This window comes from Sus scrofa, chromosome 15 (assembly GCF_000003025.6).
Source record: "Sus scrofa isolate TJ Tabasco breed Duroc chromosome 15, Sscrofa11.1, whole genome shotgun sequence".
Taxonomy (NCBI): Eukaryota; Metazoa; Chordata; class Mammalia; order Artiodactyla; family Suidae; genus Sus; species Sus scrofa.
In genome coordinates this window covers 570,718-591,376 of record NC_010457.5, presented here as the reverse complement: position 1 = coordinate 591,376, position 20,659 = coordinate 570,718, and the positions used below count along the sequence as shown (strand labels likewise).

Below are 20,659 nucleotides of genomic sequence, written 5' to 3'. Positions count from 1 at the left end.
GATCTGGAGATCAGTTGCATAACATTGTGAATGTAATTAACTGCTACTGAATTGTACACTTAAAATTGGCAAAGATGGCAAACTTTACATTACATGTACTTTATCATTTTTGAAAAAACAGAATTGTTAGAATAACATGCTCAATTATGTAGCTCAGACAAATTAATTTGCCTCAAAAATTTTTTGTTTTTCTCTTTTTGGCCACACTTGCAGCATATGGAAGTTCCCAGACCAGGGACTGAATCTGAGCTGGAACTTCAACCTACACCACAGCTGCAGCAATGCTGGATCTTTTACCCACTGCACCAGGCCAGGGATGGAACCCGTGCTTCTACAGAGATACGCTAGCTCATTAACCCACCACACCACAGTGGGAACGCCTAAAAAGTTTTGATCAGCAGAAAAAAAAAAATCCAACTGTTATAAAAATGAATGCTATAAATAATATATTTTCAGACAAGGTAACAACCTATATAAAAATTATTGATAATGCTGAATGTGGTCATTATAAAGGGTATGCAGTCATAGAATCACAAGGATCATTTTCTTCCTTCCTTTTTTGGTCTTTTTAGGGCTGCACTTGCAACATATGAAAGTTCCCAGGCTAGGGTCAAATATGCACCATAGCCATAGCAACACGGAATCCAAGCCATGTCTGGGACCTACACCACAGCTTTATAGCAATGCCAGATCCCCAACCCACTGAGCGAGCAAGGCCAGAGATCAAACCCACATCTTCATGGATACTGGTCAGATTCATTTCCCGAGTCACAATGGGAACCCCAAAGATCATTTTCCTGTTACATACTTGCCACACATAGAAGACAATACAGATATTTCTGAGAATTGCCAAAATTACTGCCTCTTTTATCTTGTTACCAAAATTAAATTTGCTATGAAAAAACCTTTGGGATGCTCAGAGAATCGCTCTACTTAGAAAGGTTTTCCAGTTTCTACCTTTTTTAAGGAGATAGGAATAGAGAAAATCTGGTTACTCACATCGCTCTGCAGCGCATAAGCCTTCTTGGCGAGGTCCACGTTGATGCTATCAGGCGGGTAGCTATAGTTGTGTAAGAGGTGCTTATAGTCCACGTCGCTGGCAATTGCCTGAGATTTCTTAGCTTGAGTGACTTGGAGCATGTCAAGAGGTGCCGTGTAGATAGTTTTGGACTTTTCATAGTCTTTACGATATTCACGCTGAAATAGGACATTACAATTTATTAGCACAAATCTTCAATGGCTTTCCAGAAAAGCAGAGAGATCACTCATAAACAATAAATATAAGTTAGAGAAATAGACCCATATTTCAGATTAGTTATTTTTTCCTAAAATCTGATCATATTTTCTTATCACTGACCCCTGTCCCCCAATCATCTATGGACAGACCTTCTCAAATCTTTTTTTAGATCAAAGAGAAACTGAGAGACATTAGGCATAAGTCACAGCTTCTGCTTCAGCTAGCTATTATTTGATTTTAAAACAGTTTTTCAAAGATCAATAACAAGCACCACTTCTACTAAGGTAATCTAACCTTTGAAGAGTTTTCCACTAAAGAAGTACTTTTTTTAATTGTCAAAAATTAGATGGTAATTATTTTACTTCTGACTTTGTAAAATAACCACTTTATAAATAGAGCTATACACTTGACTTTATGACTTTTCTAAAGTCACCTTTAAATGAAGAGTTACTCATTTTTCAACCTGACTCTACTTTTGACAATAGATAAGCCCCACTAAGAATCCCAGAGGTTTTTTCATATCAAATTTAATTTTGGTAACAATATAAAAGAGGCTTCAAATGGCAGCAGTTATAAGACCTCGCAGGAGAAAAGTTTTTAAAAGTGAGCCATTAAAGTAACTCTGGCCTTTATGCACAGTGTTCTCATAAACCAAATGTCCTGACTGGGCCTCAGAAGGCACTTTCATTGGCTGGTTTTCTAGAATGCTAGACAGGGTGCTAATTAGGTCAGAGTCCCAGCTTCATCACATCTGCTCACCAATTACATTGAGAGAGAGAAAAATTCTGACCCAGCACCTTTAGGAAAATTCTAAGCCCATTATTATCGCCCCATAATCACATCAGCCGTAAGAACAGTGATCCAAGCTAGCAAGTATAGATGTGCATTATAAATCTCCTGCAGAAATTCCTTTTCCAAATAATTCAATCTCTTAGCATTTTTAGGGAATGTACTCTTCCTCCCAATATAGCGTGGGTAGTAGTCAATTTCATGGAATAAGTTTATCACTTAATTTACCACTTAAACATTTAAGTGATAAATTTATCACTTAAATAAATTTACGACAATTAAAATCTAGGCCCTGGTTTATGAAAACACAATATGGAAATCTTCAAATGGTATGCAATAACATTGAACAGTCTATTAAAAACAAACAGGAGTTCCCACTGTGGCAGAGCAGAAATGAATCCAACTAGAAACCATGAGGTTGTGGATTCGATCCCTGGCCTTGCTCAGTAGGCTAAGGATCTGGTGTTGCTGTGAGCTGTAGTATAGGTCACAGACACGGCTCGGATCTGGCATTGCTGTGGCTATGGCATAGGTCACTGCTACAGCTCCGATTAGACCCCTAGTCTGGGAACCTCCAGCTCCAATTAGACCCCTAGTCTGGGAACCTCCATATGATGCAGGTGCAGCTCTAAAAAGACAAAAAAAAAAAAAAAAAAAAAAAAAAAAGAAAGAAAGAAACTGATAAAAGCAATGTTGCTACAGCAGTTGATGTATGGAAGTGTTTTTGACTAAACTATCTTGACTCTTTTGTTCATGCTCATATCAGCTCACACATGCCTGCCTATATAAAATGTTGTCAAAGATCTAAATGGCTTCATTTCTTTATTTTTAAATTGAGGTATAATTGATTTGCAATATTGCTTTCAGTTAGACAGCACAGTGATGCAATATTTTCACGGGTTATATACCATTAAAAGTTATTACAAGACAATGGCTCTAATTCCCTGTGCTGTACAATATATTCTAATTACTTATCTATTTTATACACAATAGTTTTTACTTCTTAATCCTGCATCCCTACACAACTTTGTTTTCTATATCTCTGTTTCTGTTTTGCTATGTACATTTGTTTCATTTTTTAGATTCCACATATAAGTCATATCATAACCCTATCTGCCTTTCTGGGTCTGACATTTTACTAAGCATAATCTTCTCTAGGTACATCCACATTTGCTGCAAATGGCAGAATTTCATTCTTATTTATGGCTAAGTGATATTCCATTGTATATATGCACCATATCTTCTTTATTCATCTTGATGAACATTTAGGTTGCTTCCATATCTTGGCTATTGTAAATAATGCTGCTATGAACACATAAATGTATGTATCATCTCGACTTAGTTTTCTTCTTTTCCGGATATATGCTCATGAATAGGATTGTTGGATCATATGGTAGCTTTATTTTTAGTTTTTTAAGGAGCCTCTATACTGTTTTCCCATAATCACTGCACCAATTTATATTCCCACCAGCAGTGTATGAGGGGTCCCTTTTCTCTACACCCTTGCCAACATTTGTTATTTGTAGACTTTTTGATGATGCCCATTCTGACAGGTATGAGGCAATATCTCATGATAGTTTTGATTTGCATTTCTGAAATAATTAGCAATGTTGAGGATATCTGCATGTGTCTGTTAGCCATCTGTACGCCGTCTTTGGGAAAATGTCTATTCAAGTCTTCTGCCCTTTTTTGATTGGGTTGATTGTTTTCTTGATACTGAAGCTATATGAACTGTTTATATATTTTGGATATTAATCCTCATCAGTTATATCATTTGCAAATATTTTCTATTTTATAAGTTGTCTTTTCATTTTGTCAACAATTTCCTTTGCTGTGCAAAAGCTTTTAAGTTTAATTAGGTCCCACCTGTTTACTTTTGCTTTTTTTTTGCCTTATGAGATAGGTCCAAAATAATATTGCTATGATTTACATTAAGGATTGTTCTATGTTCTCTTCTAGGAGTTTTATGGTTTCAGGTCTTACAGGTAGGTCTTTAGTCCATTTTGAGTTTATTTTTGTATGTAGTGTGAGGAAATGTTCTAACCTTTTTCTTTTATATGCAGCTGTCTAGTTTTCCCAGTGCCCTTATTGAAAATACTATCTTTTCTGCATTGCGTATTTTTGCCTCCTCTGTTGTAGACTAATTCACCAATGGTGTGTGGGTTTATTTCTGGGCTCTCTATTTTGTTCCATTGAGCTCTGTGTCTGTTTTTGTACCAGTGCCATGCTGTTTTGTAATATAGTCTGAAATCAGGGAGGGTGTTACCCCTCCAGCTTTCTTTTCAAGATTGCTTTGGCAATTCTGGGTCTTTGGTGGTTCTATATGTAATTTTAGGATTATTTGTTCTGTCAAAAATGCCATGGGTATTCTGATACAGATTGCATTAAATCTTGTAGGTTGCTTTGGGTAGTATGGCCATTTTAACAATATTAATTCTTCTAATTCAAGAGCATTGGATGTCTTCCTATTTCTTTACATCAACTTCAATTTCCTTCATCAAAGCTTTCTACTTTTAAGAGTACAGGTCTTTCAAGTCCTTGGTTAAGTTTATCCCTAGGTATTTTATTCTTCTTGATGCAATTTTAGGTGGTATTTTAAAAAATATTTTCTTATAGTTCATTATTAATATACATAAAAGCCAACAGATTTATGTATATTAATCTTATATCCTGAAATTTTACTAAATTCATGTATTAGTTCTAATAGTTTTTTGGGTGGGAGGCTTTGGGGCTTGCTATATAAAGTATTATGTCATCTATAAATAATGACAGTTTTACTTCTTCCCTTCCAATTTGGAAGCTTTTTGTTTTTCTTATTTAGTTGCTGTGGCTAGGAATTTCAATATTTAAATAGAAGTGACAAGAGTAGGCATCCTTATATTGTTCCTGAGTTTAGAGGAAAGGCTTTCACCTTTTCATTGTTGAATATGTTGTTAGCTGTGTGTTTGTCATAAATGGTCTTTAGTATGTTGAGATTTGTTCCCTCTATGCCTACTTTGATGAGAATTTTTATCATGAATGGATATTGAATTTGGTCAAATGCTTTTTCTATATCTGTTGAGATCATCATATGATTTTTATCCTTCCTTTTGTTAATGTGATGAATCATATTCATTGATTTACAAATATTGAACCACCCTGCCTCACTGGAATAAATCCAACCTCATCATGGCATATGATCCTTTTTATATACTGCTGGATTCAGTTTGTTAATATCTTGTTGAGGATTTTTGCATCAATACTCAAAGATATTGGTCTGTAATTTTTTTCTTTTTTTTAAGTGTCTTTTTTCTGGTTTTGATGTCAGGGTAATAGTGGCATCATAGAATGAATTTGAGAGTGTTCCCTATTCTTCAATTTTTTGGAATAGTTTGAGAAGGACAGGTATTATCTCTTTATATGCTTGGTAGAATTCACCTATAAAGTTGTCTGATTCTGGACTTTTGTTTGCCAGTTTTTTTAATGCATATTGAATTTCACTACTAGTTATGAGTCTGCTCAAACTGTCTGCTTCTTCTTGATTCCATTTTGGCAAGTAGTTTCCAGAAATTTGTGCATTTCTTCTAGGTTGTCCATTTGTTAGCATATTGTTTATAGTATTGCTATGATTTTTTGTATCTGTCATATTGGTTATTATTTCTCCTCCTTCATTTTTTATTTTGTTTCCTCTCTCTTTTCTTAGTGAGCCTGGCTCAAAGTTTATCAATTTTTAAAATCTTTTCAAAAGAAAAACAACAGTTCTGTTTCACTGATCTTTTCTATTGTCTCTATAAATTTGTATTTTATTTATTTCCTCTCTAATCTTTATTATTTCCTTCCTTCTGCTGACTTTGGGTTTTGTATATTCTCCCTTTTCTAATTCCTTTAGGTGTAGATTGGGTTATTTGAGATTTTTCTTGTTTCTTGAGGAAGGCCAGTATTGCTGTAAATGTCCCTCTTAGAACTTCTTTTGCTGTATTCCTTAGGTGTTGCAGTGTTGTCTTTCCATTTTCATTCGTCTTGAGGCATTTTCTGATTTCTTCTTTGATTTCTTCATTGACTCATTGGTTTTTTGGTACCATGGTGTTTAGTCCCAAATGGCATTTAAAAGATTCTTTCTAAAAGCTATGTATGTTTTATATCTGCAGCTTAGCATTTAGCCCAAATATTATGTGAGAATGACTCATCACTGACTATCTCTTTTGGTTGCCAACATCAATAAATTAACAAGTATTTATTGAGCACTTATTATGTACTTAGCATTTGAACAGTTTCTATGGTAGGGTAAAGACCAAAGATAAGCATACCTATGCTAATATTAAAGGGGAGCTATAACTTTCTTGAGAAGAGATAAGGAACTGGTGAACAAGATGGTATTACCTATGTGAGCACTCTATACTGGCTGAATATAAGCACATTGTATCTAACTCAGTGTGAACTTACTAGAGAAAGTTACTGGATAAGATGTTTAAAGTGTGATGTGACTATATAATAAATACAAAATGACTGTACAAATACTCTTCTCTTTTACCATGAAAAACTAATATTTGCAAGCTATGTTGAACATTCTTACCACTCTTAAGTGATTATCTAAACATTTAAAATACATTTATATTGCAATTCACAATAGTAGATATTTGTCTCTCTGTGGTAAGAATTTTCACTGGAAGATGATGGATGGCCACAATCCTTAGGGAACCCATGAATTCTCTGAAAGTCAGGAAAAAAGGCATGGGAAAAGAAAAGTCCACTTTTCTAAAGGGATGGTTCAAATCTTTTTTTTTTTTTTTTTTTTTTTTTTTGTCTTTTGTTGTTGTTGTTGTTGCTATTTCTTGGGCCGCTCCCGCGGCATATGGAGGTTCCCAGGCTAGGGGTTGAATCGGAGCTGTAGCCACCGGCCTACGCCAGAGCCACAGCAACGCGGGATCCGAGCCGCGTCTGCAACCTACACCACAGCTCACGGCAACGCCGGATCGTTAACCCACTGAGCAAGGGCAGGGACCGAACCCGCAACCTCATGGTTCCTAGTCGGATTCATTAACCACTGCGCCACGACAGGAACTCCCAAATCTTTTATCAGATTCTCAAAAGGGCCTATAATTAATGGAATATTTGTCTTAGACCTAGGCCAATCCTAACTACTAAAGTTGATAAAGAGTCATGCTAGCTATACTAAGATTTTTATCTGACTCATGATTTTCGTTCAAAACATTTTTTTTTTTTTGTCTTTTTAGGGTTGCACCTCTGGCATATGCAAGTTCCCAGGCTAGGGGTTGAATCAGAGGTGCCTGCAGCTGCTGGCCTACAACACAGCCACAGCAATGTGAGATCTGAGCCTCGTCTATGACCTACACCACAACTCATGGCAACACTGGATCCTTAACCCACTGAGCGAGGCCAGAGATTGAACGCACATCCTCATGGATACTAGTCAGGTTCTTAACCCACTGAGCCATAATGGGATCTCCAAAAACATTTTTTAAATGATCATTTTAAAAGTTATTTTTTAGGAATTTTTGAAAACATCTTGATGCTTTCCAAAGGTGTTGAGAATTATAGTCAATATTCGACTAAATATGAGCACCTAGGTTTTTCAAAGTGAAATGGAGATCAAGTACAAACATTCATTTCTCTCCTCAAACATGAGAGGTATAAGAACCTGAGGAATTATTCTCCTTTTAAAGTTCTCCTCAGCAGCTTGTTGTTGTGAGGCTGGGAGAGCTGACGGATGGGGAACCCTTGTACATCAAGTCCTCGGCCATGTTAACTGGATACAATCTTGAAAATAAGACAAAATTCACAGAAGCACTCACATCACTCTGGTTTTTGGCCGTCTTCAAAGAGTGCAACATTTTGGGATCATCGTTGATGCTGAGGGCTCCAATCATCTTCCCTTTGCTTTTCTCATAGTCTTTCTTGTACATCACCTGCAAAGACACCGCATGTGCCACATCCCACTCATCAGGAAGCACTGCTGAGGCCGCCCTGCCCAGGCGCCCATGCCATACTCACATCGCTGGTGTTCTTGGTGTTGGCTTTGGCTGCTAGCAGGGGAATGGCGTCCACCTTAATGTCAAACTTCTTAGCTTTGGTCTTCTCCCAGTCATGCTTATAAACATTCTGGACAAGGAAAGTTCAGCAGAGGAATTGTAAGAACAACATCTAACATAGATTAACCCAGTAAAAATTTTAAAATAGATTGAAAATTTGTATATAGAGACTTATTTCACTTTTAAATACTATATTTGCCAAATAACAGTATGGTTATTGACTTTTCTCTCATCTGGTTTCTCCCCTCCAAATACAAAATAAGTATAAAATACTCTTTCCAGTGTCCTGTGGATTTTCTCAAGACTTTGCTATCTTGATGTATAAAGAATAATATAAAATGACAACCACTTGGAGAAGAAGTTGTAAAATATAAGAGGTTACATATGAGAGATCTTGTAAAACTTTAGGGATTGGGAGGGTAGTGGGGTGATTGAGAGAACGTTTCCGACAGAGACGGAGACTGTGGGAAATGAAATCTGATGGCTACCTAAGAGCCTTAAGAGCACTTAGGCCTCAAAACTCCATTTAACACTCTGGTAACCACCTCCACAGCTGTTCATTTGCATTACTCCTAATCTGGTCTTCTTAAGCACCCACAATATCTACTCTCCATGCATGCACCACCAGGGGGTTCTGCGCTACTCACGTCACTCAGGTTATAGGCATTGACTCTGTGTTGTATAAACTGCGGAGCATCTGCGGGTATGTTGCACTTGAACTTTTCACCTTCATGTTTTGCCTTGTAATTCAGCTAAAAAATAGTAAAGGATAGCAGTTAAGAGTAGGAACTTCCTTGAGTTTACATTGAAGAATGTGTATAACTGTTATTACTACTCTTTTCACAAAAATGTCTCAAGAAATGAAGGAGGGAAGGAGGAAAGGAGGGAGGGAAGGAAGGAAGAAAGGGGGAAGGGAGGGAGGGGAGAGAAAGGTAGAAAGAGAGAGAGAAAGAGACAGAAAGAAAGAGAGAAAGACAGATAGATAGATAGATGCCTCAAAGAATAGTCAATCCAGTTGGAATCCCAGGTTCCAACACAGGGCCCAGATTCTCACTTCCTCTTTCTTGGACTGTGGTACAAACCAGCTCTGGATCATCATTCTGTAAATGCTGTCACAGTGTATACATAGGAATTTCGTTGTCCTCTAAGGTGTGCCTTGAAGAGCAGGAACACTCAAAATGTATGTAATCAGATCACTGACAAAAATAATCATAATTCTAAACGAAATGCTAGGCCAGTTAAAAAGATACATAAATCTGTACTAAACATATAAAAATATAGAATTTCTCTTTGAAATTTTTGGAAGATGACGTTAGGTAGAAGCAAGAGTGTCAAGAGGGAAAGAGGCTGTTGAATTCTGAGTTAAAGGCAAATGCACAAGACTGAGAACTGTGGCTTTCAGCTCCTCCGAGACAGACCCATGACCTCACCGGGCCAATGAGATGAGCACATCGGGCCTGGGCACCATTTACAGCACTGTATTTCCCTGCAGCTTGCCACATTCAGTAGGGGCAGTGATGTCAGTGTTTAGCTATTCTTTATTGGTGCACAAAATATTAACATGCTGGAAAAAGTTGCATATGAACCAATATGTCTATTAGATTACACTGATGCTATTCCCATCTTTACCAACTACACACGAGCTAAATGGTATTACTAAAATATATTCTGTAGTGACGTAAATGGAATATTTGATTTTCTTGTCTTGAGAAGCACACGCTTCTCCGGATTCAGCTGTGCTTGCACCTGGCTACTCAAAGTGGGGTCTACCAATCAGCAGCATCAGTGTCACCTGGGAGCCTCTTAGAATACTGGTCCCTCCAGACCTAAATCAGAACCTGCACTTTAACAGGGTGACTGGGTGACCCACACGCACATGAATATTTGAGAAGATGGCTGCTTGACTGGACCATTCTACTTCAGAACTTCTTTGACTATTTAATCCGAAGTGCCCGGCCAGCCACTCTTTCGCACATCATCTGACTTTGATTCTCTAGCATCATCTTATATTAGCTATCTTATTATTTCCTGACATCTTTGTTTCTGTGCTCTTTTTCTTTTTGTAAAGTCTTTGTTAGTAAACTCAGGAATGGGAAAAGTTTGCCTTGTTGCCTACCCAAGTGGATGATTTTGCTGCTGTTATTTAAGCTGCCATGAAGTTTTAGGATGCATTATTTTTGGTGTGTGACAGATCCTAATGCGCAAATCCCCACTAAAAATCAATGAGTTATTGAAGAATTATGTTATTTTTATTATTGCCTAGCTCCATTTTTCCTGAGGCTACAATTCAATCTAGCAGCTTCATTTGCATTCTATTGAATAAATCTTGAAAAGTGACATTATCGGAATGGTAGGTGAGCCCATGAAGGTGAAATATGTAAACTGCTTATGTCTCAAAGAAGCAAAGCATTCTGGGTCACCCACACTTTCATTAATCAGGGCACTTACATCACTCAGCTGTTTTGTGTTGAGCTGGGCTTGCAATAGTACAGGAGTATCAGTGACGGCTGTGAATTTGGTCTTATCTGGATGAACTTTGTAGGTGTGCTAGAAAAGAATATGCCTATTAATGAAATTTTATACTGTGTCTTTATTTTCTTGTTCATATACACAACAACAAGTAAAAGTCCCCAGCCAATAATAGTTTGTTTTGTTCCTGAAAACCTAGTTGATACGTTGTCACTTCCTCCTTTTTTTCTCCATCTCTCTCCCCTGAGGCTGCCTCTAAACTCATCTCCCTGCAACCAGCAACCAGATTAACTTTCCCCACTGCTGAAGCCCTACAATGGCTCTCCACTGGACCGAGATTCAATCTCAAGTGTACCTTGGCTTACCAGCCTTACTCTACAGAATCCACCCCCTTCCTTCATCTGCTACCATTTTACCTTTTACTATTGTCCCCATTCCCAGTATGTTTCAAGTCCTTATCTACTGAGCTTTTCTCTCCTCAGGCTGTTCTTCCAGCTACTCTTCCCTCGAACTTGACATGGCTGCACATTTGTGCCTTAGACTTTCCTCGACCACCCAATCTATGGTACCCATCCAGTCTCTCTCTCCCACATCATCCTATTTCAGTTCAGTAGCATGTTCTACATTAGTTTCCTTATCATTGTCTGATATCTTTCCTGTTACTGTGTTCTTTGTTTATTGTCTGTCTCTTCCTCTCAAAGGCACACTCCACGAGAGGTAGCCCAACTTGTCCCCTATTATTTCAAGGACAGTGTTTGGCACCTGCGAGCCCAGCATTAAATGTGCTAAATGAATATACACCTATCGCTCACAAATGTCCTCTCTTTCCCTCAAAGCCATGCATATATAAACTAATGGAAATAAAGATTTATAAAACCTGAAATTATTTTGTAACAAACAGGTTTCTTCACAGTAATTTTTGTGTTCCCCAATTCTACCCCAAAAATAAAATTTAAAATTTAATGTCTTCTAACCATGAAATTGCTAGCATTTAAATTCCTGCTAAAGTTACCACTAGATGGCACAAGAATCCTAAATCCAATCTCAAGAATTCAGGGTGGCTGACTTACATCTTTACACTGGTCTAGCTTCTTGATTGCTTCGTATTCTTGTGTTATCGTCTGAGGGAAATAACATTTCCCTTTATCTTCTTCATATTCTGCTTTATAATTTTTCTGTCATGAGAAGGAACATAAATAGATCATGATTGCTATCGCCCCCCCAAACAATGTCACTGAGAAACATGAACAATGTTTAAACTTACATCACTATTTTGAGCTGAAACTTTCATGCAGTGTAGTTGGTATGGGTCTTCAAAGCTGCCTATATAGTGTCCCAAGACATTCTGTACATATGAGTCTTTATATTTAGCCTGAAAAAGAAAACACATGCAACTCAAATTGACAGTTACTTCTCCAAGAGTAGGAAATCCTTCAAACCCCAGAGGTAACTGTGGCCTTTCGAACCTCACTGAAGTTCTTCAGCAGAGTATCAAGTTGATACTTAGGGGTCTCACAGTAATTCATGCTCTTTGCTTTTGTCTTCTCATAGTTTTCCTTGTATAATCTCTGTCAAAAGAAAAAGAAAATTAAACAAAATAAGTAAATAAAAGAAGAATATATCGCATGGAATAGAAGCCATTCACGTGATTCCTATACTTTTGATTGAAAAGGTAATTTTTATATTTCTTCAGCATTTATTTTGCACAAAGTGAAAAAGCAGAATGAAGGAGTTTCCATTGCGGCTCAGTGGTAACGAACTTGACTAGGATCCATAAAGACCAGAGTTCAATCCCTAGCCCTGCTCAGTGGATTAAGGATCCAGTGTTGCCATGAGCTGCTGTGGAGGTCGCAGACGCAGCTCAGATCTGGCATTGCTGTGGCTGTGGTGTAGGCTGGCAGCTGCAGCTCCAATTCGACCCCTAAGCCTGGGAATTTCCATATGCCGTGAGTGCAGCCCTAAAAAAAAAATTAAAAAAAAAAAGCAGAATGAATATGGTAGAGAATCAAGTCTTATGTGATCTAGTCTGCTAATAATCATAAAATGTTCACATTATTTATCCTAATATTGATCAGCAGGAATAAATTAGTAATAAATAAACTAATAAATAAACCGATGCTGTCTATGCAATTTCCTGATTTAAAATAATTTTTCCATTTCAATGTGTTTGAAAAAAATGATTTAAGAGTTGGTGTGAAAGAATGTAAAGGTATGAGGTGGAGCCTAGATACCTGGGCACCTGCTGTAGAAAAGCATTCGGCTCAACACTTAGTGAAAACACATTGAACAGCACCTCTGGAAGCTGGCTTTTATCAATAAGACCTAATGTTTTACTTTATAACAATAATACATAAAAAGAAGTTCTTCTGTGTTGTTGTGTGTATCATGTAGTTCTTCATATTCTCTTTTAATTCTTTCATAAAGAAATTCGAAGTATATTTTAAGGTCTTTAACATGAGATCAATATCTTATAAAATTCTTAAAATACTTATGCTTCCTTGAATTTTTCCTACTTTATTTGTCTATAACCTGGTTTTCTCACTTCTTGCCTTTTACTTTTCTCTCTCTCTTTTTTTTTTTTTTTTTTTTGGCTGCACTCATGGCATGCAGAAGTTTCTGGGTCAGGGATCAAACCCACAACACAGCAGTAACCAGAGCTACAGCAGTGAAAACACCAGGTACTTAACTCACAGAGCCATCAGGGAAATCTGTCTTTTACTTTTCCGTATGTATTTTTTAAATTAATTTTTTGGTGTTTATTTATCTATCATCTATCTATCTACTATCTCTTTTTAGGCCCACATCTGTGGCATAAGGAAGATCCCAGGCTAGGGTCAAATCGGAGCTACAGCTGCCAGCCTACACCACAGCCACAGCAATGCCAGATCCGAGCTGTGTCTGTGACCTACGCCACAGCTCACTGCAATGCCAGATCCTTAATCCACTATGCAAGGCCAGGGATTGAACCCACCGTGTGAGGCCATGGATACTACTCTTGTTCTTAACCTGCTGAGCCACAACAGGAGCTCCTTTCTGTATATATTTTTGTAAAGTACCTTAAGTCAGGTCATAGCATGGAACGAATAGGTATTTAGACATACTGAGATATTGAGACCATTTCTAGAAAAACAATAAAGAAAAGGATATTGCTAGTGTAATTTCCCCCCTAATAAAACAGAAGACATTAAGGAATTAAGGGAGGCTTTACAATATTCTCTGGTCTCAGAGTACAGGGACATCATAAGAATGAGGACGTTAATCATCCATTACCACCGGTTGAAAATGTTTGACCTGTCATCCTGAATCTGCGATTTCATTTAAGCTAACATCCCATCAGCGCTTATATTAAATAGTAAGTACAGCCACATCTGAAAATAAGACAGATTCACAGAAGCACTCACATCACTCTGGTTTTTGGCCGTCTTCAAAGAGTGCAACATTTTGGGATCATCGTTGATGCTGAGGGCTCCAATCATCTTCCCTTTGCTTTTCTCATAGTCTTTCTTGTACATCACCTGCAAAGACACCGCATGTGCCACATCCCACTCATCAGGAAGCACTGCTGAGGCCGCCCTGCCCAGGCGCCCATGCCATACTCACATCGCTGGTGTTCTTGGTGTTGGCTTTGGCTGCTAGCAGGGGAATGGCGTCCACCTTAATGTCAAACTTCTTAGCTTTGGTCTTCTCCCAGTCATGCTTATAAACATTCTGGACAAGGAAAGTTCAGCAGAGGAATGGGCATAAGTGATATGCATGTTGTCACAATTTACAGTCTAAAGGGTAACCCAATACTTTGTCTTGATATAAAATAGACCATTTTCATTGTTTAATAAATGGTGCATATTTTAAATGATTCTCAAGATGAATCTTCCAATTCTCCAAGATTAGGCTTCTCTACTCTCCATGAGAATATTTCACTATATGGACTTAATTCTAGTTATTATACTAATGTTTGATTCCTAACTCTGAATATTTTATAGAATGGCACAAATATTCTATAGTTAACTTACTTTTTATTATATAAAGGCATCATTCTTATTTGATCTCAAGTCCTCTGGAAAGCTTATTTCACAAATCATTACAGTACTCATTGATGCCGGATAATCTTAGTACTTATTTATAGAATCGTTGAAGAAATTTAAATCCTCAAGGGTAATTTGACTTTTCTTTACAATTAAATTTGGAAATGAAAGATAGCAATGGATATCCAGCCTTATGCCTTTTGAATACCCTATATCTTCATTAGTGCAAGTTCTCTTACATGTAGAAATAAGTATCTTCTGTGTGCCATGAGACATTATAGGTCTGGGGAATAAATGAAATGAAATTGTATCTTAAAACATCAGGTCCTAAAATAAAACTACAGTATATCATAAAAGGATATATGGCTAAAAGAGCTAAAATTAAAATTTGCAATTAAATACTCAAGAATGGTAGTATTTTGAAGGTTGGTTATTGCATGAAGCTGTTTACAAGATTTCTGCAGGTATGTTCAAAGTTACCCTGGCAGAGGCATAGGAACACAATACAAATGTTAACTGTTATTCCCATCTTTAACAATGAAGTATTTATTCAATGAAGCAATTCAAAACTACAAGCCCAGGCATCAGTATATATCACTTGGCACAATACACAAGGGACTCACATCACTCAGGTTATAGGCGTTGACTTTGTGCTGGATAAATGCAGGAGTATCTGGAGGTATATGGCACTTGAACTTTTCATTTTCATGTTTTGCTTTGTAATTTAGCTGAGAAAGAGAGAATGAGCCAATTAGCTCTCAATCAAAAGTAAAATTGTTCCAAAATACAAAAAAGAAAAAAAAATCTTGTGTGGTACATTTCACAAGATAAAATGTAAAGATGCATTGTTAAACAGTAACTGACAGAGTTAAGATCAAAAGAGAAATCCAGAGCTAGGGTGAGCCACACTGCATTTTTTTTTTTTTTTCTCTTTAGAGCTGCACCTGTAGTATATGAAAACTCCCAGGCTAGGAGTTGAATTGGAGCTGTAGCCGCCAGCCTAAACCACAGCCACAGCAACGGGGGATCCAAGCTGCATCTGTGACCTACACCACAGCTAATGGCAACGCAGGATCCTTCACCCACTGATCAAGGCCAGGGATCAAACCCACATCCTCATGGACACTAGTCAGGTTCATTACCACTGAGCCTCGACGGGAACTCCCCAACCCCATTACCGACACACGTGTGGTGGCTAGGTGACAGCCATGATCACATCTGTCACCATGGTAGGACTCTAACAGAAGGAGGTGGCACTTTCACACATGGAGGTCCCCCTCCTCGTATATCACAAGTGTCCTCTAGGTTCTGAGAGTGGCAGGCTTTCTCCCTTTCTTTTGTCAATGCTCACTCACTGGAGAGTCTTTTCTAACAAACCTAGTTATGTCCCCTCATATACATAATGGCTTGTGGATTCTCTAACTGAAGCCTTCACTAATGGCCATAAATCTACCAAGGTTAATTTTGTCATTTTTAGTTCAACACAAGTTTGGAAGTCACACTTAAAACTCATAATATAAAGTGTATCTCAAAGACTCCACGTGTGTGAGAGAGAAAAGCCCCATGTATTGAATATCTGCTCTGGGCCAGGTTGTGCACTACACACATATCTCCTTTCACTTAATCTTTAAAACAACCACAAATTATAAAAGGACTATGAGGTAAGAATAAGTTAGACAACTTTTTAGGACTCCAGGTCATAAATGACAAAGGTGGAATTCAAACCAATTTCGTCTGACCCAAAAACTCGTGTTCTTTCCAGCGCATTAAGCTGTGGGAGTTTCCTCTACAGAACTCTTCACTATAACTGTATCCACCCAATCAGATGCAAGTAACTAAATAGGAAAGGATTTTAAGCATTAGAAATATATACAAGTAGAGAAGAGACTTGTGGTTGCCTGATGGGAGGGGGAGGGAGTGGGAGGGATGGGAGCTTGGGCTTATCAGACACAACTTAGAATAGATTTACAAGGAGATCCTGCTGAATAGCATTGAGAACTTTGTCTAGATACTCATGTTGCAACAGAACAAAGGGTGGGGGAAAAAATGTAATTGTAATGTATACATGTAAGGATAACCTGACCCCCTTGCTGTACAGTGGGGAAAAAAAATATATATATATATACAAGTTAAACTTGTTACCACTTACATAGCCTTTTTTAATAAATATGACAAGTCACTGGACTTCATGTGTAGAGTTATGACATGCTATCCATCATAACTGGATTTCTGGATACTTAGGGGAACTTACATCACTCAACTGTTTGGAATTGACTTGGGCTTGCACCAGAACAGGAGAGTCGGTAACTTGAGTGAATTTTGTCTTATCTGGGTGGACTTTGTAGGTGTGCTGTGGGGGAAAAAGAATCAGGTTTAGTAGTATCACTTGTCAAATTCAAGTTGGCTTATAGGCCAAGCAAGCCGAACTCCATCCTCCAAAAGAAAAGAAACTTATAGTAAAGAAAACACATTTTTTTCCTAAATAGACTACAATCTCTTTGAGAGATGATTTTACATCCATATAGAAACGTTCCCATATCTTCAGATTCTTGATTTATTTTCTTTGGGAAAATGAACTAGAATTAGTGCTTGAAATGTATAGGTAATAATAGGAGAAAATAATATACCTACTACAAAATAAATTGTTTCTCATAATCTCCTTGCATTTGTCACAATTTTAAACATAATTTTTTTTTTTTGCCTTTTAGGACTGCACCTGCAACATATGGAAGTTCCCAAGCTATGGGTCAAATCAGAGCTGTAGCCACCAGCCTACACCACAGCAACGTGGGATCCGAGCCACGTCTGTGACCTACACCACAGCTCACAGCAACACTGGATCCTTAACCTACTGAGCAAGGCCAGGGATCCAACCCGCATCCTCATGGATACTAGTTGCATTTGTTTCCACTGTGCCACAATGGGAACTCCATTTAAAAATATCTTGACCACTAGATGCAATGGAAGTTGGTAACGTTCACAGTTTACACCACCGACTTACGTCTTTACACTGGTCTAATTTCTTGATTGCTTCATATTCTTGAGTTATGGTCTGGGGGAAGAAACCTTTGCCTCTGTCCTCTTCATATTCTGCTTTGTAGTTTTTCTATGAGGAAAAGAAATCAGACATAAGGATGTAACCACTGCATTCATGCCTTAAAAATGTATTATTTGGAAAGTCAAACGATTGCCTCAGAACTTACATCACTGTTTTCAGCTGCGACTTTCATGCAGTGTGTATGATACGGATCCTCAAAGCTGCCTACATAATGTCCCAAAATATTCTTCAAGTAGGAATCTTTATATTTAGTCTGAAAGACAAAAACATATTTCATGTGTTTATCGGCTAAATGATGGGTCCTTGCTTTAACAGAGGGAATGACCAGGGGTTGCTTACATCACTACTGAAGTTATGCAGAACCGTATCTAGCTTAAATTTGGGGGTCTCGCAGTAATTTATGCTCTTTGCCTTTGTCTTTTCATAGTTTTCTTTGTATCTTTTCTGTCAAAGAAAGAAAAGCCAGTTAAAGCAAATTCCTGTCACTCCCACGCTGATTATTACATGCGTATTTTCCAACACTAAACAAAAGAAGAAAAAAAGATGTTACCTGTCAACCGTCTTAAAAACTGACAATCAAACATTGGGGTGCCATAAATGATAAACCTCTTCTATTAGCAAATTGTTGTTAAAGACTAAGATTTTTGTTTTGTTTTGTTGTTGGTATTGTTGTTTTGCTTTTTAGGGCCACACCTGTGGCATACAGAAGTTCCCAGGCTAGAGGTCGAGTCAGAGATACAGCTGCCAGGCTACGCCACAGCCACAGCAATGCCAGATCCTTAACCCACTGGGCGAGGCCAGGGATCAAACCCATAATCTCATGGTTCCTAGTCGGATTCATTTCCACTGCGCCACAATGGGAACTCCCAAAACTAAGTTTTAATATTCTCTCAAAAATTCAGAAACCAGTATGCTGCCTCAGACCAAGACCCTAGCTGCACAGGTTCCTGTGCATTTCTGAATTGCTGCCTTTTCCACCTTCCACCTCACATACTCTTCCCTCACTAATGATGCACCAGCAAACCAGAATATTCTGAGCAACAGAAACTTTTTCATTCTTTTTTTTTTCAAAATACAAACACCCAAATCTCTAGCACACATTGAAAAATACCCACTTTCTCTTCCTCCTTCTACCAAGGAAAGCCTCTTATTATACAAATGGACAGTATACTTCAAAAATAAGGTGTTTACAAAAGTCTACTAACTCTTCTTCTCTGCTAAGGTTTATCTTTAGCCCTAACAATTTCTGGATTATACAGTGCACAACCTGTAAAACAGATCACTCTCATTTTTTAATGTTCTGTTTTGAAACTCTAAATGCTGCTATACATTTTAAGTGTGTTTATACTGCTGTCTTTTTCAACAAAACGGATTTGAACTTGGGCTTTTGTATGTTTGATAAAGACGACCTTCATTTAGGAAGCAGGAGATGTGCTTTGCATTGATTTCCCGACAGGGCTTTTTGGACAGATCCATTTACACCTTTCCCCTGACACCTCCCTCATCCCAGCCAATCCCATGTACACATTTATATGGTGCTGACTTAATTCAGCAGACAAAGAAAGATAACTACCCACATAGAGAGCTACCTATGCTCCTCGAATATTGGAAAACTTAACATTACCTAGCCGAAAGGGAAAAACTCAACTGATCTCATGTTCTGTCTCTTTATATACATCATCAAAGCCGTCTTGGGCTGTTAGGCTTCTAATTTCAGGCCCAGTTCTCACTTATCTAATCTACTTCAAATCTAATGGATTAGCCATTATCTCCTGTGAATACTTACAGAGCCATCTGTTTTTTTTTTTTTTTTTTTTCTTTTTCTTTTTTCTTTTTTAGAGCCTCACCTAAGGATATGGAAGTTACCAGGCTAGGGGTCAATTGGAGCTGCAGCTGCCACCCTATACCACAGCCACAGCAACACCAGATCCAAGCAGCGTCTGTGACCTACATACACCACAGCTCACAGCAATGCTGATCCTTAACCCACTGAAAAGGCCAGGGATCGAACCCACATCCTTATGGATGCTAGTTGGGTTTTTCCCCACTGAACAACCAAGGGAACTCCCAGGAAGCCATCTTTTAAGTTCTGCTCTCTGCCAGTAATGGTTTCTGGGACCAAGATCTAAAGAGAAAAATGGCAGGGGTCAGGGAGAGAAGTGAAATGCAGGACATTTTCCATCTTCTCCCAGCAGCAGGCTTGAAGAACACCAGGGTAGGGCACTAAGTAGCTTCATCTTTCTCTCTCCTCCCCTTTCAGAGCTTCCTTCTGGCTCTGTCAGAATCATAGGACATCTCCTACAGTGTACTTCTTGCCCACACAAAGACAGAGGCACCTGCATCTTATAAGCAAAGGAGGATTTCCCTGCCCATTGAACTAAGGCCACAGGCTCTCCAAATTGACACACATTATCCTCAGAGGCACTAACACCTTCCTGTGGTTAGACAGTTCCAGAGAAACTACTACACCATAACCTTAAAGTATTTGCAAAACTATATTTGCACGAAGTCATTAGAGAATGAGAAAAATTTTCATCTCTCTTGCTGCTAAAGTTAAAAAAAAAAAAACCACTTTTGATAAGAACATACTTACATCACTTAGGGCATCTCCTGCTGCCTTCAGGTGCCTGAGCAGTGGGTTTTCTGAAGCGGGAAGTACATTATAATCTGCCTTTCCTTTATTCTTTTCATAGTCTTCTTTGTATTTAACCTGTAGGAATGAAATAAAGTGATAAAGTAACGCTCCAGGTTATTTTTGCTCTCGTCTCTATTACAGATATTATGACATAGCTCCACAAATCAATTTTATCCTTAGAGAAAATGGCAGCTTGACATTTCATAAACAAAACATTCATTGTAACTCAGAACAGCAGCCAGGAAACTGCATACATTTTCAGGCTATCTTTTCTTCCCAATCATTTATTCATTCAAAAATATCCATAGGGCATCCATTACGTGCCTGGGCTCTGGGACAAATATGAGAAAGAGTAATACATGGTCCCTACCTCAGAGAGACAGTGAAGAGAGAGAGACCATAAGTTGATGATACATCATG

The 20,659-nt window shown here is 38.0% G+C and overlaps 1 protein-coding gene across 1 annotated transcript in view; it reads right to left on the bottom strand.

Annotated features, from left to right (window-relative positions):
• The window catches only part of NEB (nebulin), a 219,945-nt gene that overhangs the window by 174,755 nt on the left and 24,531 nt on the right, over positions 1-20,659 (bottom strand). The window contains 16 exon segments of the mRNA XM_021075466.1: positions 1,000-1,197; positions 7,819-7,932; positions 8,018-8,125; positions 8,703-8,807; positions 10,504-10,602; positions 11,595-11,699; positions 11,789-11,896; positions 11,991-12,092; positions 13,926-14,039; positions 14,125-14,232; positions 15,170-15,274; positions 16,798-16,896; positions 17,548-17,652; positions 17,750-17,857; positions 17,944-18,048; positions 20,198-20,314. Coding sequence (XP_020931125.1) covers positions 1,000-1,197; positions 7,819-7,932; positions 8,018-8,125; positions 8,703-8,807; positions 10,504-10,602; positions 11,595-11,699; positions 11,789-11,896; positions 11,991-12,092; positions 13,926-14,039; positions 14,125-14,232; positions 15,170-15,274; positions 16,798-16,896; positions 17,548-17,652; positions 17,750-17,857; positions 17,944-18,048; positions 20,198-20,314 — 1,800 coding nt within the window.